The sequence below is a fragment of the Nicotiana attenuata genome, unplaced genomic scaffold (assembly GCF_001879085.1).
Source record: "Nicotiana attenuata strain UT unplaced genomic scaffold, NIATTr2, whole genome shotgun sequence".
Lineage (NCBI taxonomy): Eukaryota > Viridiplantae > Streptophyta > Magnoliopsida > Solanales > Solanaceae > Nicotiana > Nicotiana attenuata.
In genome coordinates, this window is record NW_017670618.1 from 183,340 (window position 1) to 197,402 (window position 14,063).

At 35.5% G+C, this 14,063-nt stretch overlaps 1 protein-coding gene across 2 annotated transcripts; it reads left to right on the forward strand.

The window, feature by feature from the left end:
- Positions 1 to 4,150: 4,150 nt before the first annotated feature.
- Positions 4,151 to 13,752, forward strand: LOC109241570 (MOB kinase activator-like 1A). 2 transcript variants are annotated; one of them, XM_019408325.1, is made up of 7 exons: positions 4,151 to 4,264; positions 5,325 to 5,373; positions 6,562 to 6,670; positions 7,703 to 7,796; positions 10,888 to 11,021; positions 11,848 to 12,011; positions 13,370 to 13,752. In XM_019408325.1, the coding sequence occupies exons 1-7, from the start codon at positions 4,242 to 4,244 to the stop codon at positions 13,442 to 13,444; spliced, it is 648 nt and encodes a 215-aa protein (XP_019263870.1). In that variant the 5' UTR covers positions 4,151 to 4,241; the 3' UTR covers positions 13,445 to 13,752. The 2 variants fall into 2 exon arrangements, with proteins under 2 accessions (XP_019263870.1, XP_019263871.1); XM_019408326.1 differs by lacking the exons at positions 4,151 to 4,264; positions 5,325 to 5,373; positions 7,703 to 7,796 and having other exon boundaries at positions 6,568 to 6,670.
- Positions 13,753 to 14,063: the final 311 nt, after the last annotated feature.

Here is a 14,063-nt window from a genome sequence, read left to right on the forward strand (position 1 = left end):
GATAGTTCCTTATTTTCTTGAGTCTCGGGCTCAGTGGATTCCTCATGAATCTCAGAATTTATTAAATCGTGGATTTCTTCATGAGATTCTTTCGTAGTGTCATTTTGATCATTTGTTTTCCTTTTTCTAGGATTTCGATCTTTGGAACCTAATGGTCTGCCACGTTTAAGGCGTGCTTTTGACTCATTAGCTATGATACTAGAAGATTGTCCAATAGGGACATCAATACGGATTGGAACATTCTCCGCAGGGATATGTGATTTTGTTATCCTTTTCAAATCCGTAAATGCGTCTAGCATTTGATTTGCTATTCTTTGCAAATGGATAATCTTTTGCACCTTTTTTCACAAATAGAGGCACGTGGATCAAGATGAGATAATGACGGATTTTTCCACAAAATTTCCCGTTTGGTTTCACCAACTTCTCCCCCTAATTTTGGGAAAAGTGTCTCATCGAATCGACAGTCTGCAAATCGTGCAGTAAACAAATCCCCGTCAATGGTTCGAGGTAGCGAATAATGGAGGGCGATTCAAACCCAACATATATTCCTAACCTTCTTTGCGGACCCATTTTGGTGCGATATGGCGGTGCTACAGGCACATATACTGCGCATCCAAAAATTCTTAAATGGGATATATTAGGTTCATGATCCAAAACTAATTGCAACGGGGAATATTTATGATAATTTGTCGGTCTGAGACGAACTAGCATTGCTGCTTGCAAAATGGCGTGACCCCAAACAGAAGTGGGCAGCCTCGTTTTCATGAGTAACGGTCTTGCTATCAATTGCAGAGGTTTAATTAAAGACTCTGCAAGACCATTTTGAGTGTGAACATGAGCTACAGGATGTTCCACTTTTATCCCAATTGATAAGCAATAATCATTAAATACTTGGGATGAAAACTCAGCAGCATTATCAAGTCTAATAGACTTAATTGGATTATCAGGAAATTGTGCCCGTAATCGAATTATTTGTGCCATTAATTTTGCAAACGCGAGGTTGCGAGATGACAATAGGCACACATGGGACCATCTAGAAGATGCGTCTATTAAGACCATAAAATATCTAAACGACCCACTAGGTGGGTGAATAGGTCCACAAATGTCCCCTTGTATACGTTCAAAAAACGCAGGGGACTCAATTCCAACCTTTGTTGGTGATGGTCTAATAATTAACTTGCCTTGATAACAAGAAGTGCAAGAAAATTCATCATTTAAAAGAATCTTTAAATTCTTTAATGGATGCTCATTTGAGTTTTCTATAATCCGTCTCATCATAATTGATCCAGGATGTCCCAATCGATCATGCCAAAGTACAAAAGTATTGGAATCAGTAACCTTTTGGTTTACAATAGAATGTGCCTCAATTGCACTAATTCTTGTCCAATACAGGCCACAAGATAAAGATGGGAACTTCTCAATAGCCCTTTTCTGGCCAGAGACATTTTTGGTAATAATGAGATATTCAAGATTATTCTCATCTATTGTCTCAATATGATATCCATTTCGGCGGATATCTTTAAAACTCAACAAGTTCCTCTTGGACTTGGAGGAGAACATTGCATTCTCTATGATAAGTATTGTTCCTTTAGGCAGAGTTATAGTAGCTCTTCTAGAGCCTTCAGTTAATTTACTACTACCAGAAATTGTAGTAACATCTGCCTTACACATACTTAAATGAGAGAAATATTTCTTCTCTTTGAATATTGTATGTGTTGTACATGAATCAACTAAACAAATATTTTTACAATTGAACTTTGATCCAAGTTTGCTTTGTGAAGTATCCATATTTGCTTCCCATGATTTGACATACAAAAGAAATATGTGAATAAATATTAGTATTTTCAAAGAAAAAGGGGACCGGTTCTTCATATAACACTGGATGAATTATGCACAATATTTTGCAGGTAGCCTAACATGTTGCTAAACTCTTTTTTTTTTATAAGAAACATATGAATACTTTAGCGCAAAGCAGAGGACTGAACAAGGCTTAGATAATACTTTTAATGCAAATTGTAATGCTGGAATATTCCACGCGGAATGTCACTGGTACTTGCATAGTGAAAAAAAAAATGCAGCTTGTAAGGCATCTATTCTCAAACGCTGGAGCAAAATATGCTAATACAAATATTACCAACTAAATATTAGCAAAAAAAAACTTCATGAAAATCTAGCCTAGAAGCCGTTGTAGATAAAAGTTGATATATAGGCCACCATGTTTAATGATCGTATATAGTTGGGCAGAAACTTTCAACCAAAAAAAATATTTGTCAGTACAAGTACTAGAAATTCAAGATTTAGAGGTGGGACTCATCATCCAAACATTAATTGCATGGCAGTAAAAAAAAAACAAAAAAAGGAACGAGATTTGAATATTAGAACTATATTTAATCAGAACGAACTAACACTATTTCATAAAAACAAATAAAATTAATGACTACTACTCATGTAAAGAATTATAATTACATGATTTTTATTCATTAACTACTACGAACATGCACAAATAAAAATTGAACTACTCAATCATCTTTAACCACGGATCCATCACCGATCAACTGGTCTATTTTTCCATCAGGGCGCTCAAAGAAGTCTGCCACATCCAAGTGGGTGATGTCAAAATCATTGTCAGAGACAAAATTGGCTTCAGGGCCTTTATTCTTTAGAGATGCTTGATAAAGCTCAACCAAATATCTTGGTACACGATAAATATTTGCCCAATGCCCTTTTCCACCGCAACGATAGCATTCAGTTTCTGAACCATTTGCTTTTGGCTTCTCATCTTTCCCTTTCCACTTTTGGTGGTTATTTCTCTTTGGGGGATGATTAACACCAGGAAAATTTCTTCCTTGTCTACGGCTACAGCCACGGCTACGACCATGACCACGATCACGACTACGAATAGAGTCACGGCCTTTTCCACGCTTAGCATAATGGGAATACACGTCATCCACTTCAGGCAATGGTGTAGACCTAGTGGGTCGATTTTCGTGATTTCTCATGAGCAAGTCATTGTTTCGCTCAGCCACAAGGAGAAGAGAAATCAGTTCAGAGTACTTCTTGAAACCTTTCTCTCTGTACTGTTGTTGCAGAACCGTATTGGAGGCATGAAACGTTGTAAACGTTTTTTCAAGCATATCATAATCACTGATAGTATCTCCACAGAGTTTCAATTTAGAAGTAATTTTGAACATCGCAGAATTATATTCAGAAACAGACTTAAAGTCTTGGAGCCTCAGATGAGCCCAATCATATCGTGCTTGTGGAAGGGTGACCAACTTTAAGTTGTCATATCTTTCCTTTAAGCCATTCCACAAAGCAAGTGGATATTTGACTGTGAGATATTCTATTTTCAACCCTTCATCAAGGTGATGGCGCAAGAAAATCAAGGCCTTAGCACAGTCTTGGGTGGATGCTTTATTTCTGTCTTTAATGGCGTCTCCAAGACCTATTGCATCTAAATAGATTTCAGCATCCAACACCTATGTCATATAGTTCTTTCCCGAAATTTCAAGGGCAACGAACTTTCTTTTCATAATGTCAGTCATAATTAAAAAGAGGAGAAAAGTTGTACCTTAATCTTCTTGAGACGGTAGAGTGTCGTGCTGATAACGTGTTATAAAATAATAAAAGAACAAGAGCAATATTGCAGAGAAAGAGAGAGAGGAAATTCTTATTAAATTTCGGATGAATTACAATGGAATAGAACCCTCTATTTATAGGGAGATGGTGACTTAGCCACCAAGTAATAAACCCTAGAATCTCTCTAAATATGGACATTCACCATAAATAGAATTCTATTTATAACATGTATGAAAATATTTCACAATTATTACAATTTTTTTTCTATCATTGTCCATCATTTTTATGAAGATTTCAAATGTGAAAGGTTACCATTTACTACAACAAAATACATTTTTAAACATTTAAATTTGGTTCAAAAAGTTGAAAGAAAAACTTACCTTTAACAAACCATTACTTCATACTATTTTTATTTAAATTTTCCTTTTTGCTTTGCATTTTAAGGTTTAGGAGGTGTCAGCTCAGCTGTCATGTTCTAAGTCTCTCAGATGCGAAGAGACAGCATTTTCCTCTTACTTCCATTAGAAAATAGAGAAAAATAAAGGCAAACTGCCCGCCCGCGAATAAATAAAACCCCCCCCCCCCCCCTCCTGTTGGGCAGCTTTAAACTTCAAAGATCCAAACTTTTTTGAATTTCTCTTTCCCAATATCTAAAATTAATCATGAGTCTTTTTGGTCTTGGAAGGTAAAATTGTAATCTTTGTTTCTATGGGAATGTTGTGAATTGTTATTTTCTTTTTCTGGAAATTGGGTGCTGATTTTTCTATGTTTAGTGATCTCTGATTACTACTTAGGGTATCCGTTGATCTGGATTTTTTTTCGTCTTCTATATTTGTGTTTCTTGTGTTTTTTCTTTAATAAAAATTTTGACCTACTAATGTTATATTGGTCTAGATTTTTAGGTGTTAATTTTTTGTTTGAATGAATGCTGATACGCTAGATGAGGTTTAAGGATGCTTGATTCCTTTGGCCATTTTGGGGTTAGCTGTGTATACGCCTGAGATGTATGGAATTTGTTAGGAGCTTCTTTTTACTGTGGCTTTGATGCTACACATATATAATTACCATTTTGTTTAACTGGTTTGAGATTGAAATTTCCATGACATGTATTTGACGTTGCCATTACCCTATTCTTCAATGAAGCTGGAAATGTCAATTGAAGGAACTTACTGTCATGTGTTTTTCTGTTCTTAAAAGATTATTGCTGTATAGATGAATCAAACTTATTGCATTGCTTTATTTGGTAGTGAAGCTGAACATGCCTATATATTGGAACCTTTCACATTTTTGCCAATTACTAAATTATTCATGTAGATGGATCATATTTTTCATAGTTTCATTTGTAAAAGATGTATAGGTTGCTTGTCCTGATTGGTTTAAGAACCAAAGGATTCCAGAGATGGTAAAAGGAAAATAAATAAATAAAAAGAAACTTCAAGAGTTCGTCTTAATGAAGAGAACACTATAGCTTGGCATTTTTATTTCAAGTATGTGTATATATATATATATATATATATAGTATGTATATATATATGTATATATATATATATATATATATTTGCTTTATACAGTGTGAAATTCTACTGGTTTTAGTTTGACCTGCTTAATGTGTAATTTGCTCATGTGTTGCCGGTGGTTGCGTTGAGCTTTAACTTTTAGTGCACCTCACTTTCACATTTGGCTGGATAGTTGTCTGTAGTCATGCGCATCTGTCATCTAATACATTGTTTATTCTTTCTATATAGGAACCAGAGAACATTCCGGCCCAAAAAAAGTGCACCTTCAGGGAGTAAGGTTGCTCGATTTCTTAGTCCAGGAGAAGGAATTCTCCTGTAGTTTTTTTGTGCTTTGGGTACTTATTTCCTGTGTGTTAATTCAATCACCGTGTTGATGTTAATGCCTCCAATTTCTGAAACTTTTCGGTTGTCAAAGAAAGAGCAACCTTCAAGCTTTAGGGCAGACTAACTATGTTTGACCAATTCTCAACGATTCTTAGCGTGTCTATCTTCATGCTAATGTGCTTTTATGATTGATTGACCATGATAGTTGGGATTTTGAGACCTGCGAGAGTTATTCTACTTGTTTGGAGAGTGAGGCAGTGACTAGGTGAGCTTGGCCTTAAAAGTTAATATTATTTGATTTTAGGGAGCTTTCGACTTTGCAAATGAGATATATAAAATATTGGACTTTAGAATGTTAAGTGAGCAAGTCATTTTGTCTTGTCAATGCCATCCTAATTAACTATGTGGCCAGCGAGGTGGTTAATTTTGATATTATGATAAATCTGTGCTTTCGGTTCTCATGAGATCTGGTTTCTTTTTAGCAAGGTTTGTGGCATAGATTGGCACGCTTTCTGTTCGTTAGAGAAGCATCAGGATGATATGAAATCAATTATTTTTTGAAAAGGATTATATAGTGTCATAACTCTGATAAACATTTCAAAATTGTGTTTGGAGCTCTTAAGGCACATCTAAGCTTCAAATTTTGATATGATAAGTTTTGTTCAAGCTAGTTTCAACATTCGAGAGTATTGCATGCTATGAGTTTAGATCCTTGTGGCAGATATTGAACTTGTAAGCATTTACAGATATATCTAAAGATACACAATTGGGTTGATGAGCACTATTAGGCGGGCTCTAGCCTTTTGGTATTATTCTCTTGTATCTTCAACTGGATTAATCATTTCTGGTATTCAAGCTATAGAGCCTGCATATTATCATGAAAACATGTTAAGTTCATTTGTTTAATGCAGTTCCAAGGCAGTAATTGTTCCTTATCAACAAATTTACTGCAGATTGTGCTTTTCTGGATGAATTTTCTTTTATCTGTTCTATGTCTTCTTCCTAGTTTATCATTCTTCCTGGACATTTCTATTCTGGTCAGACAGTTGATGTGATCCATGAACTGTGGAGCAGAAGAAAAGTATTTTCCCTATTAACTAGGTCATCTTCCTTATGTTGTTCTCCTTTTCTGCTATTGCAGGGGGCACAGTTAAGGAAGCATATTGATGCCACGTTAGGTAGTGGAAACTTGAGAGAGGCTGTAAGGCTCCCCCCAGGCGAAGATATTAATGAATGGCTTGCTGTCAACAGTAATCTTTCTCCCTCTCCACCTCTCTATCTTTTATGCACTTGCATGCTGGGCGGAGCTAGAGCTTTCGATTACGGGTTTGGCCGAACCCAATAGCTTTGGTTCAAACTTTGTATTTGTCTTAATGTTTGTCATAAGCTTCATATCCTAGCTACGCCTCTGCTTGCATGTCGGTTTCTAGCATCCCAATTTTAGCTCTATTTGTGTGTCTTAATGTTCTCGGACACAAACAGCACAAGTGATTGCTGTATTCACTATTGCCCTTTAGCTGCAGGCCTAATCTGTTGCGGAAGAACAGTCGCACTAAATAGCCAAAAAGAAAAAGGACGTTAAAAATGTCAAAGAAAGATACGTTATCTACCCCAAACTAACTGCTGAACTTTCTTCTGACTGTCCCAAAAATTTGTCATTTATCTATAGAAGTTCTCTATAATTCTTATACTTTTTCAATATATATCCTGGAAGAGATCACATATGACTTTTTTCTTCTTCTGATAAATCTATATATGACTTAAAACTTTCAGAACTTCCAATCATCCAGATATATTCTCCATGGTTTAGTTCAATTTGAGCAGAAAACTTCAAATTCTTCCCCTTGTACTCAATGCCTTGATGAATTAGGTTTAAGATTGAGGGTGTTGCAGGAGTATTTAGGTTAATTCTAGGTTACAGGTGTAGTATGGGGATAGGTTTTAAGCTCGTGTGAGTATTGTATTATAGTTTGCACAAAATCATGCAGTACTTTGATCTTTATCTTTCTGGGCCAATCTAAATGCCACATGAATTTACCATAGAGAAGAAATTTCACCAAGTGTTAAATTCACATTTAACAACAGCTTTTGCAGATTGGCTTAATATCCGTAACCAAGTTCAAAGGCTGGTGGAAAGTGAAATACTGCATATATTACTTTTTCTTTGCTCTTATAGTACACACACACATATGTACACATTAATTATGTTTCTTTGCTCAGTTGTTGTGATAAGCTACTCTAAATTTCAAAACTGAATGGAGGTTTTATCTTGCAATATCCAGCTGTTGATTTCTTCAACCAGGTGAATCTACTTTATGGCACCCTGACTGAGTTCTGTACGCCAGAGAACTGCCCTACAATGACTGCAGGCCCTAAGTATGTTCAGTAAATGACTTTGATGATACTTGTACAAACTACTATTTGCTATGTAGTTCAGTTATGTATAAGAATAAGGAAAATTCATTTAGATGCTCTCTGATTTTATAATTAAAAAGGTTGCTTTTCTTAGCAATATTTGAGAAGGGTTAAAATTACTGTTACTCATTCCCTCATTTCTTTCTCTATTGATATTTGTACTTACATGAAATGATTTCAGTTCTCATCAGATCTTACTAAGTGGTGAATGTTCTAAACTTTTGCAAAGCTATCCTCTATGTGGAGTTAAATTATCTAGGTGCTAATAAACAAGAACTGAGCCAGTTAAGAAGAATTATTACTATGAATCTGCATTGGTCTTCCATAGGCAACTGTGGGAAATTAATGAAAATATCCTTCTAAAATTACATGAAAGGAAATCTGTGGTCTGGTATTCGATACCACATGAATCTCTGATCGGAAGCACGATCAGTTTGATCAGCTTGAAAGAGGCCTGCAGAGAGTTCTTGCAAAATAAATCATGGTTGCTGAAGTACTTTCCATATGTGCTGCAAGCTGTTCGGAAATGAGAGAGGATGCTACAGTGCTTCTTTGACCAACAGTCAGAGTAAAGATGAGCATGTACATTAATTAATGGTCAATGGTACAAAGAGATGATACGTTTTTGCACATTTGAGGTTTAATTCCCAAAAGATAAATATTGAGATGATGTTATTAACTGATTATGATTCTTATTCATCAGGCTAGGTGGAAAGTTTGATCTGAAATATTTTTCATATCATTTACTACTCTGTGTGGGAAGATATTTGTCTTTTAGTTCCCCAAAAGAATCTCTGCAAATAAAAAGGCAGAGGACACACATTAAGTTCATGATTTTAATACTAGTGTTAACTTTTTTGGATATAGTAAACTTCAACCTTAAACCCTCCCACCCCGCAGTCCAATATTGGCCCTTCCCACTTTGCTTACTGGGGATTTGTGGTTGGAGAGGGGGGGGGGGGGGTCATTTCCACTAAGTTATCCCTCCCTTCCCTAGTGCGCTTTAGCGCCTATAATCTCTGTCTTGAAGAGAGTGACAGTAAATAGTAAATATGGTCCTATAATCTCTGTCTTGAAGAGAGTGACAGTAAATAGTAAATATGGTCCACAACACGATACATTAATTCTTAAGGAAACATTATGGCAAGTGATTGGTAAGTATAATTGAAAATCTAATATAAGAAAACTACATAGTAGTAAAATATGATTGTAATGCTTAAATGGGTCTACGCATGTGTTTGAAATTTAAAAAAAGTTGCGCTTGATTGACATGGTTTCATTTCACATGCTTCAACTAATTGCAATTTGCTCCATTCCTTAGAAATGAAAGACATCCTAAAGGAAGGTTACACAACCAACAATGTTATATGGGAGGGAATGTTATTCTTCTTAAGGTCAAATCAACCCATAAAATGAATATCATTGAACTGCGGATGCTAAGATGGACGTTCAGTTGTACAAGATTAGAAAAGATCAGAAATGATTGCATTTGAAAAAGGGTCTAAGTAGCATACTTAGACGATAAAATTAGAGAAAATCACTTGAGATGTTTTGGCCATGTCCTGTGTAGACCTCCATACGCACTGATACATAATGGTTGAAGGTGATAAAAGGGACAAGGTTCATGGAAAATCATATTGAGGAAAGGTGTCTCAAAAGACTTACCATCTATTGGAATCATTGTAAATTTTACTAAGAATAGAACACAATGAAAATAAAGGACCTATTAGGCGATGGTAACTGTTTTAGAGTAAGTTGTTGTTACTCTTATATTAGGTTTGGTATTTGTCAGAAATCTTTCTATTTGGTTAGAAACTTGTATGGCCATGTAGAGATAAATGTGAGATTTAGAGAATTTATAGTTCTACGGATCTTTTAACTTGCTTTAAAAGACAGACTATTTGGTATTGGAATGAAATGGAGTTGAATTGAGTGAGTCGATATAGAGAATTTATATATTCGACTCTAACAAAAATCTGGGATTTAGGGATAGTTGATTAATTGATCGACTGATTTCTCTTTTTTTCTTCATATGTGCATTTATTTGCTAAAGCACACACTTTGCACTTTGCGTTTAGAACCCCAGCTGATCCTGGCGCTTTTCTACATGTGCTGCCTTTGAAAATGCTGCCACTTGTAGCTGGTAATTTTTTTTGATTAGGTAATAAGTACCTGTAGCTGGCAAGTTATAAGAAATCGTTTAAACAATGAGCATTTTAAGTTCACCGAACAGACACACTAATCGATGAAGTTACCAATATGTATTAATTATGAACTAACACTGTGTGAGCTACTAATTATTGTTTCATCAACAGTTTGGTAAAGTGAATTAATTCTTGATCTCTGTATTGAAACTGCACTATTCATCCAGAAGAACCTAATAATAATTGGATCTGGTTTGGTTGAGTTGATCAGTGTGGTTCTTTATCGCAAAGAGGAAGCAGAATACAAATGAACGGTTTGGATGTATGAAGGCTGCTTATTGTCATAAAAAGCTTAAATAATTAATATTTGGACGTACATCAACACAATTGTTCCTTCTAGTTCAATATCTTACTCTTACCATTTAAACTTAATGCTGCAGCCAGAAGTCTAGACCTTTATTACTTACTAAAAAAAAAAAAAGAAGAATAGAAGTCTAGACCTTTTTTTTTCTTCATCATATGTTTTTTCTGTTTGTCTTTCATTATTTATTGGTGAATTGCATTTTCCGCTGCATCTTTACAAAGAAAGTTACTTATTTTGCTGGTCATCTTAACCCTGTGAATGCTCATTCCTCCTTAATCAAGTCCGACTTTGATTAATAGTCTACAACGACAACAACAACAACAACCCAGTAAAATCCCACAAGTGGGGTATGGGGAGCGTAGAGTGTACGCAGACCTTACCCCTACCCCGGAGGGGTAGAGAGGCTCTTTCCGAAAGACCCTCGGCTCAAGAAGAAGAAAAATAAACAATAGACAATAGAAGTTTCTTATGGTGTTGTTCTTTTATGTTTCAAGAGGAGAAAACTTCACATAGTCTTCCTGACTTCTTCACATATTGATTTTAGGTATGAGTACAGATGGGCTGATGGTGTACAAATTAAGAAGCCTATTGAAGTTTCGGCTCCAAAATACGTTGAGTATTTGATGGACTGGATTGAAACTCAATTGGATGACGAATCTATATTTCCTCAGAGGCTCGGTAAGTACACAGTTTTTATTTTGGAAGGCATCAAATGTTCGACACTCATCTAAAATATTAAGATGCGGTGTTACTCCCACACATTTCAAGAGTGTAATCTCATTTAGTAACTCTCATTTCACTTATCATCTAATTCCTCCTCATCAAACCAACTAAAAACTACTTTATTATCATTCTACTTTTCTACTCTGTCATCATTTTACTTCAAGTAGTATGGTTCTACTTTTGTTTAGTAAAATTTTCACTTCTCAAAAAAGATACTAGTATAATACTACCTTTGTTTCAATTTATTTGAACCTATTGCCTTTTAGTCCGTGCCAAAAAGAATGACCCCTTTCCTTATTTGGAAACCATTTACCTTTATGCAATGATTTATAGCCACACAAAATATAATGTGCCTTATTTTACACCACAAGTTCAAAAGTCTTCTCTCTTCAATTAAACTCCGTGCCCAGTCTAATGGGTTCACATAAATTGAAACGGAGGGAGTATTAAAGTCAACTTCTTGGTCTCGGGGCCGAGTGAAGTTGTGACGGATAAAAAATATGTTGGAGGGGCCCCTTTATTCCACATCCCCATTCAAAAGAAAAATAAACAAAAAATAAATCTTATTTCCCTTCGCTTTTAACAATACATTGCTTCAATTGTTTACTTTTGACTTGGTTCTGTTGGGAGAGGGGGTGTGGTGGCAGTGTCTGGGATTGGAAGTGGATGGCTGGGCCGGGCGTGATGAGATATTCTAGCTTACTGATATCAATTCTCTTTCCATCTTTGTTTGGACTACGCTAATACCTTTTGTCATTAATTCTCTATGCCCAATTTGTAGGTGCACCATTTCCATCTAACTTCAAGGATGTCGTGAAGACAATTTTTAAGCGCCTCTTTCGTGTATATGCACATATCTATCACTCCCATTTTCAGAAAATCGTGAGTCTTAAGGAGGAGGCCCATTTGAATACATGCTTTAAGCATTTCATACTCTTCACCCATGTGAGTTCTCTGAATTTCTTTCTTGTGCACAATACTGGTTTTTCTTTCTTTCAATGCCTGAAAACATGCTCATTTCATGCATCTGTCCAAATTGATGTCATGCTATCTTCTTTATTTTGCCTGGTAATCTCTGTTTAGCTTTTCAAGTGGTAGTGTTCTCTCTCTTTTCTTTTGTTTTTTAATCTTCAGATCTGAGTACTACATCCCTCTTTCTCTCCCCTCCCCCTTGTCTAAATTTTCTCTAACTTTATCCTTTCAACCTAATGTAGATTCAACCGAGATTTGAGATTGTACTTCTTAAACTTATTATTTTAGTATCATCTGAAAAATTTGTATCATGTGTTTCATAAAGGATTATGTATCTTCATCGGCTGACAGAAAATTAAAGGATTAAAATCTGAATATTCCAACTAAGGGGAAAAACTTGTGTCTTCCTCCGGATGTCTGTCATTCACTAGTTTTCATCATCTGCTTGCTTGCTTTGCTTGTTGTTGACCAAGGTACGACTGGTCATGAGGAAATGATTTTAAGCAGTGAATAATGGATGACTCTCAAATATAGCAGGATTAGATCTTCTTAACCTATTTATTCTAAACATGCTGTTTAAAACGGTGATAATGATATGTAGAAGTGGGTAAGGTGAGTCATCTAAGTTTATATTCTCAAGAAAATAAATCATCAATAGCTAGGCAAATTCACAAGGTGTGTGTTCTATGGATAAAATTAGGGATCGGTTGAGATAAAAGATAAATAAATAGAATCTGGTCCGCTTAAGAAACCTGGTTTGTTTCAGGAAGAGTAGTGGTTCTCGGGTGTGTAGAAAGAAGGAAGATGGAAGTAATTTTTTCCCTTTAGATGGGTTGGTTGACGTAGGCCTTCTCCTGACAGACTTACGTTTTTTCTTTCAGCGGATAAGTATAGAATTGTTGAAAGAACATAAAGTATAAATGTTTTCATCATTAGACTAAGATGTGGCAGAAATGTAGAATGTTCCTGGAGTCTGCTTCTGTTATTCGTTTGGATCTATTTTTCCTGCTGGAAGGAAGATTATGCAGCACAATTTTCAGGGCATCTGTGGTATTTTCAGGATTAGATCTTTCGCAGAGGACATAAATCATAAAACCTATTGTTTCTAGTTTCTGGTAGCTCTTCCGTCATGCTATCCTAATTCCACAACAAAGCTTCTAGCACTACCTTATCCAGACTACTAGTACTGGAATGCATGGGATTGCAATGAAGGGAATAGCTGTTTTTTCTGCGAACGCCTACATATGAATGAAAATTGTTTGTGGTGCTTTTAGCATTTTTATGTGGATTAATTACCATGGATATTAACAATTGGTATGTTTATTTTGTAGGAATTTGGACTGATTGACAAGAAGGAGCTGGCTCCACTCCAAGAGATTATAGAATCCATCATTGTCCCTTACTAAACATGATATTGTATTTTGCTGCTAAGTCTGGAACTAAATAGCCATAATATAATGAAGTTTGTCGTTAATCATCCAAAGTATATAGCCTCAGGTGGCCTTTCAAGTGTTTGATGATGTATAACGTGTTGTATGGTTGTAGCTTTTCTATATTGTTTTCAGGGGAAATCCTCTTGTACAACCAAATGAAGAGCAAACAAATAGCAGCTGGACAAAATTAAAGTACAGTTATAGACACTAATGTTTCTTTTTGCTTAACGATCATCAGGCTGTAGGTGTTGTTTCATACTGGAAACATGTGTTCTCTCTTCTCTTTGCTGTCCAGATTTATGGTTAATGGTGTTGGAGATATTAGCCATTACCAATGTTATTTGACTTCTTTTTTCGCCTAGAGAGTCGTTAAACATATTTTTCTAATAAGAAAGTAATTCAACTTTGCTGAAGTATCTTGTAAAATAACTAGGAGGAAATAAAGGAGATATTTTTCTACGATATGTAGGCAAAGGCAAAGTTGAAAGACTTTTTGGTTACAAAATTATATAGTGACTCTTTAAGTAGTTTACAACTTGTTTGGACGGTTGTTCCTCGTTGTACTGTATTGTTATTCTAAAACAATATTTGT